The sequence below is a fragment of the Moschus berezovskii genome, chromosome 9 (assembly GCF_049115385.1).
Source record: "Moschus berezovskii isolate FMDL1 chromosome 9, NW_MosBer_1.0, whole genome shotgun sequence".
Classification (NCBI taxonomy): domain Eukaryota; kingdom Metazoa; phylum Chordata; class Mammalia; order Artiodactyla; family Moschidae; genus Moschus; species Moschus berezovskii.
Window position 1 is genome coordinate 27,657,728 of NC_142468.1, and position 10,951 is coordinate 27,668,678.

The following is a 10,951-nucleotide window of genomic DNA, read 5'->3' on the forward strand; positions in this document are numbered from 1 at the left end:
CAACACTAGGAGCAGACAGAAGTCTTGAATTCTAGTCTCAGCCAATCACTAGCCTCTCTAGTTCTATATACTGATTGAGAGAAATGAAAAGCAATTCCAGATTTGATATGTGATAAATCTTTATTGAATTTATGGTATTTGATATCCTCTACCATAAATTTGGTAACTGTGAATATTCCATTCATATGTGTAATTATTAACTTTTACAGCAGATTTGTTATCTATAATTTAAGTATCTAAAGTTATTTGCTTTCTTTTTGGAAAATTTGCTACTTTGAGTTCTTTGTTACCTTTAACACAACTTTTCTTTATTGCATATTTTGTGCTATAATGCTTAAAATCACTTAGTTACACATTTTCCGTTCCGTTCCGTTCAGTCGCTCAGTCGTGTCCGACTCTTTGCAACCCCGTGGACTGTAGCCTACCAGGCTTCTCCGTCCATGGGATTCTCCAGACAAGAATACTGGAGTGGGTTACCGTTTCCTTCTCCAGGGGATCTTCCCGACCCAGGGATAGAACCCGGGTCTCCCGCATTGGAGGCAGACGCTTTAACCTCTGAGCCACCAGTGTACATTAAATTGGTATCACAGTGACAGCCACTGTATTGATGTCCTGAATTCAGTCAGGACATCAGTTCTGTAGCATGGAAATTAAATATGCCCTTTTTATCCAGGGTAATATCATAAATAATTAATGACAATTAGAAAAGGAGGCAGATTTGTATGGAGTCTTACAGCAATTAAATTTAATATTCATCAGTTCAGTTCAGTTCAGTTGCTCAGTCGTGTCCGACTCTCCGCGACCCCATGAATCACAGCACGCCAGGCCTCGCTGTCCATCACCAACTCCCGGAGTTCACTCAAACTTATGTCCATTGAGCTGGTGATGCCATTCAGCCATCTCATTCTCGGTCATCCCCTTCTCCTCCCGCTCCCAACCTTTCCCAGCATCAGAGTCTTTTCCAGTGAGTCAACTCGTCACATGAGGTGGCCAAAGTATTGCACTTTCAGCTTTAGCATCAGTCCTTCCAATGAATATAGCTATACAAAAAAAGTAGAGGACAACAAGATTGGATGTTTTATGTCAATACTGAAATATACTTCCAAAAATATAATTGCTGTCATATATATCTAAAGAAATCATGTTGATCAACAAGAAAAAGAAAATCCAAAGTACACAAATATATCTTGCATATAAAAGGAATAGCCCATGGACTTATGAAATAATTAATAATCACGGAAATGCAAATTAAACATCAAGAAATACCAACAACTGATGGAACCTGAATTTCTGTAAACATTTTGGAGATTATTTTATTGGCTTATAAAATTGAACATGCACATATACTTTGATTCTGCCTTTCCATTCCTAGGCACATGTCCTGGAGAAACTTTTGTAGACCCATACAGGGAACATCAAAAGAAAAATACAGTAGCATTGTTTAAATTCCTGGTTGGTTGAAGAGTATATACCAATTAAGAAAGCATTCAAGCTCAGTCGTAACCAATGAACTAATCCAAAACCTGAAAACAACCTAAATGACTATCAGTGGGAAAAATAGATAAATAAGTTATATAATCAAACAAAATATTACGTACTTGGGAAAGTGAATGACCTATAAACCACATATGATGAATGAATCTTAAGAGTAAAGTGTGAAAAGCAAATCAGAGGAGACTACATATTGCCTAACATTTTTATAAAGCTCAGAAAGAAGCAACACTTGGTAATGTTTTGTTTGGAGATATGTGATAAAACAGTTTTTATTTATATTTTTAATTGGGTGTAATTGTTTTACACTGTTGTGTTAGTTTCTGCTGTACAGCAAAGTAAATCAGCTGTAAGTACACATATAGCCCCTCCCTCTTGAGCGTCCTTCCCACCCCACCACCCATCCCACCACTCTAAGTCATCACAGAGCACTGACCTGAGCTCCCTGTGCTCTACGGCAGCTTCCCACTAGCTGTCTGTTTTACACATGTCATGAAATTAAAAGATGCTTACTCCTTGGAAGGAAAGTTATGGCCAACCTGGATAGCATATTAAAAAGCAGAGACATTACTTTGCCAAAAAAAGATCCGTCAAGGCTATGGTTTTTCCAGTGGTCATGTATGGATGTGAGAGTTGGACTGTGAAGAAAGCTGAGCGCCGAAGAATTGATGCTTTTGAACTGTGGTGCTGGAGAAGACTCTTGAGAGTCCCTTGTACCGCAAGGAGATCCAACCAGTCCATTCTAAAGGAGATCAGTCCTGGGTGTTCATTGGAAGGACTGATGCTAAAGCTGAAACTGCAATACTTTGGCCACCTCATGCGAAGAGCTGACTCACTGGGATTAGGGGCGGGAGGAGAAGGGGATGACAGAGAATGAGAAGGCTGGATGGCATCACCGACTCAATGGAGGTGGGTTTGAGTGAACTCCGGGAGTTGGTGTTGGACAGGGAGGCCTGGCGTGCTGTGATTCATGGGGTCGCAAAGAGTCGGACACGACTGAGCGACTGAACTGAACTGAACTGAATGTATATACGTCAGTCCTACTCAAAACAGGTATCTGTTCAGTCAGTAGTCAGGTTTATGCAGTGTGACAGAACTATTAACCAGCATACCAACAGATTCAAAGTACTTTTTATAATTTCAGGTACACTCTACCTATCTGATTTCTGTGTACTAAATGTTACATTATAACAACAATAAAAAATCTTAGGATAGAAAAACATTAAGCCATTACTCTGTTGCTTAACTGTATTGAATGCTATTGAGAAGTAACCATTGTTTTCGGCAGCATAAAGGTCACTAGTATCTATGAAAAGAGTGGTTTCAATACAGTGATGAGTTTAGGAAAAAATAAGGAAGTGCAGAAGTGGAGCCAGTGGATGTATGTGATTTTTTTGGATAAATTTTTCATTGATAGCTAATCCCAGGGTTTGGTTTTGTTTGTTTTAAGGTGAAAATTTTGGAATAGTTTTGTTCATGTCAGGAATGACTTGGAAAGGAAGATTCTTTTAATAACAGCTTTATTTCCTCCAATAAACCATCTTCTGTCATACATAAAACTAGATGTCCTTTTGGATCCCCTTTGCTTTTCTCTTACATTCAGATCATCACTAAGTTGAAGTTCAGTTCAGTTTAGTCGCTCAGTCATGTCCGACTCTCCGCGACCCCATGAATCACAGCACGCCAGGCCTCCCTGTCCATCACCAACTCCTGGACTTCACTCAAACTCATGTCCACAGAGTCGGTGATGCCATCCAGCCATCTCATTCTCTGTCGTCCCCTTCTCCTCCCGCCCCCAACCTTTCCCAGCATCAGTCTTTTCCAGTGAGTCAACTCGTCGCATGAGGTGGCCAAAGTATTGCAGTTTCAGCTTTAGCATCAGTCCTTCCAATGAACACCCAGGATTGATCTCCTTTAGAATGGACTGGTTGGATCCCCTTGCAGTCCAAGGGACTCTCAAGAGTCTTCTCCAGCACCACAGTTCAAAAGCATCAATTCTTCGGCGATCAGCTTTCTTCACAGCCAACTCTAATTTTACAATATTTTACTAAATCCATCTTTATGGATTTAAAGTATGTCTCTTTATATGGACCACGTCTAGAGTGAGTCACTGTAGTAGCCTCTCACTTGTGTCTCTAGTGGTCTCCTGTCTTCCATACTTTATCCCTATAATCTATTCTCCACACAATGGATGGAGTGTTCTTTTATAAACAACAATCAGATTTTATTACACTCCTATTTGGGAGTCTTTCTTTTAGGCCTCCTGTCGCTTTTGAAATAAAATGTGAAGTTCTTACCTAACCTACAAGGGCCCTCCCTACGTGATTTGACCTCTGCCTGTCTCTTGGATCTCATGTCACATCTCTCTTTCTTACTGTTTGAGGCACACTGGATTTCTCTCAGTTCCTTGAACTCACTAGGTGCTTTTCTGCCTCAGTACCTTAGCACTTGGTTATTTTGTTCTACCTGGGACACTTTTTCCTTAGGTCTAATGATAGGGCTGACTCTTTTTTGGAATCAGATCTCTGCTCAAGTGTCACCTCCTCAGACAGGTTTCCCTAATCACTCTTAATAGGGCCTATCCCATTGTCTTGTTTTAGTTTCTTTATAACAACCAGAAATGGTAATATTTATCTACTTTTTACTTACATGGTTATTGTCAGTCATCCCCACTAAAATGTAAGCTCTATGGCAGTAGGTATCTTCTCAGTTTTTAAGCAATATATGCTTAGCCCCTAAAATAGTGTCAGGCACATGTAGGTACTCAATAAGTATTTGTTTAGTGAATTAAGAAAAAATAGGCTTTGTATCCTCTTTAGTCATGGAAATAATTATGTGTTTAGATGTGTAATTATTATATCAAATACATGAAGATGAAATCTTAAAATAAGTCTGGTTGATCCTTGAACAACTTAGAGGTCAGAAGGGCAGAACTATAAAAACATAATCATTATTATCAATAAATCTTTTTAGTGTAATGGTTTTAGTACCTACTATATATTATATAAAGTTTAATAATGTGACATTTTAAAATGTATGTTAACATTTGAAATGTGAAATATATACTTATTTCTTTAAATGCCAAACAAAAATATTATACTAAACAACTGTGCTTTTTCTTTTCTCAGGATGTTATTGCTGGATTCCTATATACCATTTTAATCTTGGTTATCTTCTATCCATTTGTGGACGTGATTGACAACTTCAACCAAACTCACAGATATGCTCCATTAATCATCATCGGGCTTCATTTAGCCTTGGGGATCTTTTCTTTCACTCTTGACACCTGGAGTACATCCCGGGGTGACACAGCTGAGATTCTGGGAAGTGGTGCAGGGATTGCATGTGGATCTCATTTTACCTATAAAATGGGTCTACTATTAGATCCTCCTCTGGATATATTACCTTTAACTAGGCACCCCATTTCAATGACTCTGTTTGGAAAAGCCATATTGCGGACATTCATAGGGATGTTATTTGTACTAGTCGTCAGAGATATAATGAAAAGGATCACTATTCCTTTAGCCTGTAAAATCTTCAGTATACCTTGTGATGATATTCGAAAAGCAAGGCAGCACATGGAAGTTGAACTTCCTTATCGGTATATTACCTATGGAATGGTTGGTTTCTCTATCACATTTTTGGTTCCTTACATATTTTTCTTTATTGGTATCTCTTGATGGAGAAATGCTGTTGATGATAAGAAAGGAGGGTATCAGTTACTGATATCTAAAACCATATTCTAGTTAAAAGCCAAATCAGAGTTAGGCTTTTGCAGGAATTTAACTTAAATAATTATTTAAGTAAATTCTTAAGAGTCAGTGCATTTTATCACTGCACATCCAGTTATTGTTTTAGGTGAGCTGAGCTATTACAACATTGAGAAAATGATAAATACCATTTGGAATGTTCATGTAATATTTGGAGAGTTTTGTGCTGTTACGGATTCAAATTATATAATATATATTAAGGAACATAATATAAAATTATGTATCTAATATATATTATATATAAAATAATATATCTAAGTTTTTTGAACCATGGGGGTGTATTATAAAATCAATAATAATATGCAAAGAGTTGTGCCTGTGTATTTGGATTTAATACAGGTATGTTATTAACTGATATATTTAACTTTTATTTACAATGGGAACCATTTCCTAATCTAATTGCGTAATTACTAGACCAGAATTCATATGATACCACATATTAATTTACTGCCTCTTTTTACACTGCCATCATCTTTCATGTTATCCATGATGTTGAACATAGGAGGCATTTTTAATGGACCAAATTTTCCAAAAAATTCGTTTTTTAATGCCTTTTTTTTTTGTTTTCCAGTTCTGTGCACTGTGTTGAATGTATTTTATTTGCAGTTGTTCTGGACATTAGTTTAATAAGTCAGGTACTGAATTTTATTGCTTGCTAATTGTGCCTTTCTGTTGCTGAATTAAGAAATGCCATGTTATACTGTGATATAAAAATAAGACTAACTTTATCTTAAGTTACATATAATCAGACAAATATTTAAAAAAATATCTGTCAAGCTAACAGGGCTAGAAGTAAACCACCTTCGATTCTTTAGCCTTTGTTTAGAAAGAAACGTGGAACGGGCTAAATTTTCTCACTAATTTATTGGGAACCTAAATGGATAAATATTTCCATTTTTATAGGTATTTTTCTGTGCATTGTAAGTTACAGGAACAAGATATATTTTTTGTACATTGTCTTGATCATTTATACTACAGGTAGATAATTCCAATGAATGGAAATGTAATTGAACTTTATAGATGGGACAATGCACATGTTTCATATATAAACAAACCATTTTTCTAAATTATTTAGAAGGGATTGGATTTAGCGGTGTTAACTTTTAATACCCATTTAGTAGCTACTTAATGGTAAATTATAAAATTTAAAAGCATCAGAATTTTAGATCTTATTTTTTTCAACCTTTTATTATTTTCACAGTGGAAAATTTGAGTATAAATATTAAACTATTCTTTATTCTGTCCGTGCCTTTATATTTTGAAGTGTAACTGTAATTAGGTTAACATTAAATTTATTTGTATTAAGTTTTTCATAAAGAGAATTAACTTTCCATGTAAATGAGCATCGGGTATGGAATTACTGACTTAGTGCAATATCTGTCTGATTATCCGGAGATATCAACTTAAGATGTTTCTATTTTGGGCAACATAACTATTTGAGCTCATATTTTTATAACTCTGATTGAGAATTTAAAGACATGGTAATTTTTGACAATAATGCATCTGATAATTGTAAGTAAAGTAACTAAATTTACAGCCATTACCTATTAGTTAACAGAAAACCAAGGCACTTATGAACATACTGGTACGTTGGAAACTGTGCAAAGAACTTTTCTTTCAAAATGTGTTTACTGAATTGAATTTTAGGGACGATTTCCTATCATTTGGGTCTATGCTATCTTATTAATTTTTATATCTAGCTTAAAAGTATTTGAAAATGTTCCATTTCTTTGTGATTTATTATTTTCTGTCCTATGGTAGTTCCATGCTAAATGTATTTTAAAATAAAAGCCAAATTCAAGATTGGAGGGTGTTTTGTTTGCCTTCTATGCATTTGTTTCTGTATTTCCTGGTAGAAATTTATGAAATATATCTAGTATTTTCATTCTAGCAGTCTTTTCCTGTGAAGCATTTCATTCAGTGTAAGTACTATTTTTAGTAATGGAAGACATTGAAGAAATTCTTTATGGTTCATACTGACTTTGGGCTCTATATATGATCATTCTGACATTGAATTTTCAGTGAAAAGTTTCATAACTTTATTTTTAAAGCTTATGCCTAAAACATGTTTCAATAAAATCCATGATTAAGTACTGCAGGTATTTACTTGACTGCTGATCCATTAATTCAGGCTCATAATACTAGGAACAGGTACCTTTGCAAGCAGAATAAACATATGAACACTTCATCATAACATGAGTTGTAAAAACTAGGGCTGCCCATAGGTTTTTACAATCTAATTTTTAAAACCTAATATAAAGTGGTACTATTATAGTAGATTTACATTAATTTTACTTATTAGCTTTCTTTATAAGTAATGTTTATTAAATGTATCTTTCAAAGAATATAAATATTAATTCAGTGATGTGGGTATAATTTAAAGCAAATTTTCATAAAATGTTTGATAAAGATGAATAAATGCTAAAATGTTTTTGAGTGTTTTAGTAAATACTTAAATGTTTTTATTTTTGTACTCACAGAATTTTATGTGGCAAAGACTTTTTATTACTAAAGCAATTTTATTCTTGTTAGCAAAGAATATTTACTCTTAAATTTAAAACCAGCTGTTTAATCTGGACATCAATAAGGGTCAATTTTAAAAATTCAACCTTATAGTTGAATTAGTTTTTCTGAAAGGAGTTTTTGTTGTTTGCTATGGAGATTATTTTGAGAAAGGGCAGCAGCAATGGTTTGAGAAAGAGTAATTGGATGTAGTGAATGTTACTGTGTTGATTATTTTGTTAAATTTTGGTCATGTTCTTCCAGTTTTTGCTCTTGTACATAAGTTAAAGACTTTTAAACTTGAATTTTAAATAACTTTTACAGTTGAATTTTAATGGTGGTTACATAAGCTATAAGCCTAATCCTTCTCCAGGGAAATCTTCCCGACCCAGGAATCCAACTGGGGTCTCCTACATTGCAGGCAGATTCTTTACCAGCTGAGCTACCAGGAAAACCCTGAAGCTATAAATAGCACAATTTTAAAAAGTTTCAACATGCTAACTACAAAGGACATTTTAGAATGCTCTTCATTTTTAAGCATACCAGACCACTTCGAATTTTATAAACAAAGCATTCCACACCTTCCTTGTGAGACATACAGGAGGGAAAATTCAAAGAAAAATAAAAGAAATATTTTTTTAATAAAAATGTTTACAGAAATAAATGCTAACTTTTTAACCTCGGCTAGCTGGTATTTCCTAATTTGTTCTTCTTTTTTCCTTTCACCGTGTATAGTCTTGGTGTATTTCCCATGGATGTCTAAAAAGCCCAGCTCCTACTACTGTAATCGGATGTGACAGGAATCTAATGGGTAATTTTAGGAGTATTTTCCTGTCAGTTTCTGAAAGCCAAATGAACTTTAAGATTGCTTTATGACCTATACTAACAGACTGTGTCATGATTGTCTACAGCATCATTGGGTTTATTTTCAGTCTCAAATGTCAGAGTTCATGATCTCAGCTTTTAAAAATTCATTCATTTACCTATTATGCTGTTTGCAATATTTGTTTGATTTAATAAATATTTTTAAATTTTCTTTTGTTACATAATGACATTTTCTTATGAAATGTAAAATGGATTCTCTTTTTAAAAAATAGTTACTACAGTAATATTACCTCATGTTGCATGAATACCCAGTCTCTAAATAGGTATGTGCATTTTCCAGGCAAAAAATTTCATTAGTTTTCATCAGCTTCTCAGAGAGATTGGTGATCTAAAAAAGTTTAAAGATATGTAACAGTCTACATTTTACTTCTTGTTCTATTTTAAAGGTATATGTTGTAAATAAATGCTTCCAATTCATCTGGTAAGAATTTTGTCACTTTTCATGCAAATATTTAAAGGATAATGATTTAGAGTCTTGAAGTGTTTTTCATGTAATTACTACAATACCCCATTGTATAGAAGAGAATGTGATTTGTATCCAGATAAGTTTTAAGATGTATTTTCTTTCAAGTTAAAATAAAATCTGAGAAGAAAATATTCTGTATATGTGGGGATATAACTTTAGTTTCCAATAATAAGCTATATAAATACGTTCTTGAGAATGTCACTTTGTAGAGTTTGATATTTAATCTTTCACATAACCAACTAATTCACAATCTGTGATTTTTATAATTAAAGTGATATTTATAATCAAAATGTAGATGAGATATAGTTGGGGCTTAAATGTAAATTTTTTAACTTAAGCAAAAGACTCCCCTTGCAGAGTCTACAGGCCTTAATGTGTTCTACAACAAGGACTGCCTCCCAGGGAATGCACTGGGATTTCTAGGCATGCTCTGGGAGGAACATTGTGTTCTTCAATTTCCTAACCTGCTGTGCTTGAGACCGGACTTTCTTCTGTAGGTTGAAGTCAGAAACTATCACACATGTGAACAACCCCAGCTGCTTAAGACATGGTTTGTAAGGGTGAGTGTAGGAAGGGTTTTGCTAGTAGAATCAGAATTGTTCATTTGCTAACTCACATCTGACACGTTGCAACCCCATGGACTACAGCACAGCAAACCACTCCAGTATCCTTGCTGCAAGAACCCCATAAACAGTATGAAAAGGCAAAAAGAATCAGAGAGACACAGTCAATATGTTCTGGACCTGTCAGGTAATCCACAATACACCCATGAGCACCTAAGTTTTCTGATTCAACATTATTCTTCCAGAGAGCTCTTGGCTTCCTCATTAGAACTGTATGTGTGTGTCTGTTACTTATTTTAAAAGGATGTAATAGCTATATTGTATTATTTTACCTTACAGTTAGCCTTCAAACATGTTACTAAACAGCACAGATCTGCAAGTGTAACCATTCCATATTATTCACTTGACACTCATTCAAAGAAAATTTTGGTGACTTTTCCATGAGATGGTTTCATAGGTAGAATGGAAAGATTATAGAATTTTGTTTAGGGAGTTTAAGGTGTTCCATGTCACAGTCGGTTCAGTTCAGTTCAGTTCAATCGCTCAGTCATGTCCGGCTCTTTGTAACCCCATGGACTGCAGCATGCCAGGCCTCCATGTCCATCACCAACTCTCGGAGTTTACTCAAACTCATGTCCATTGAGTCGGTGATGCCATCCAACCATCTCATCCTCTGTCGTCCCCTTCTACACTCGCCTTCAATCTTTCCCAGCATTAGGATCTTTTCAAATGAGTCACTTCTTCACATCAGGTGGCCAAAGTACTGGAGTTTCAGCTTCAACATCAGTCCTTCCAAAGTACATTCAGGACTGATTTACTTTAGAATGGACTGGTTGGATCTCCTTGCAGTCCAGGGGACTCTCAAGAGTCTTCTCCCACACCACAGTTCAAAAGCATCAATAATTCAGCGCTCAGTTTTCTTTATAGTCCAACTCTCACATCCATACATGACTACTGGAAAAACCATAGCCTTGACTAGACGGACCTTTGTTGGCAAACTAATGTCTCTGCTTTTTAATATGCTGTCTAGGTTGGTCATAAGTTTCTTCCAAGGAGTAAGCGTCTTTTAATTGCATGGCTGCGGTCACCACCTGCAGTGATTTTGGAGCTAAAAAAAATAAAGTCAGTCACTGTTTCCACTGTTTCTCCATCTATTTCCCATGAAGTGATGGGGCCATATGCCATGATCTTAAATTTCTGAGTGTTGAGCTTTAAGCCAACCTTTTCACTCTCCTCTTTCACTTTCATCAAGAGGCTCTTTAGTTACTCTTCAC

General features: G+C 35.3%; 1 protein-coding gene across 1 annotated transcript in view; it reads left to right on the plus strand.

Annotated features, from left to right (window-relative positions):
• SGPP1 (sphingosine-1-phosphate phosphatase 1) overlaps window positions 1–7,067 on the plus strand; it is a 43,188-nt gene extending 36,121 nt beyond the window's left edge. Inside the window, exon 3 of the mRNA XM_055436285.2 lies at window positions 4,620–7,067. Within this exon, the coding sequence (XP_055292260.2) occupies window positions 4,620–5,171 (552 nt within the window). The 3' untranslated portion in view covers window positions 5,172–7,067. The remainder of the gene's footprint in view (window positions 1–4,619) is intronic.
• The last annotated feature ends 3,884 nt before the right edge of the window (window positions 7,068–10,951 follow it).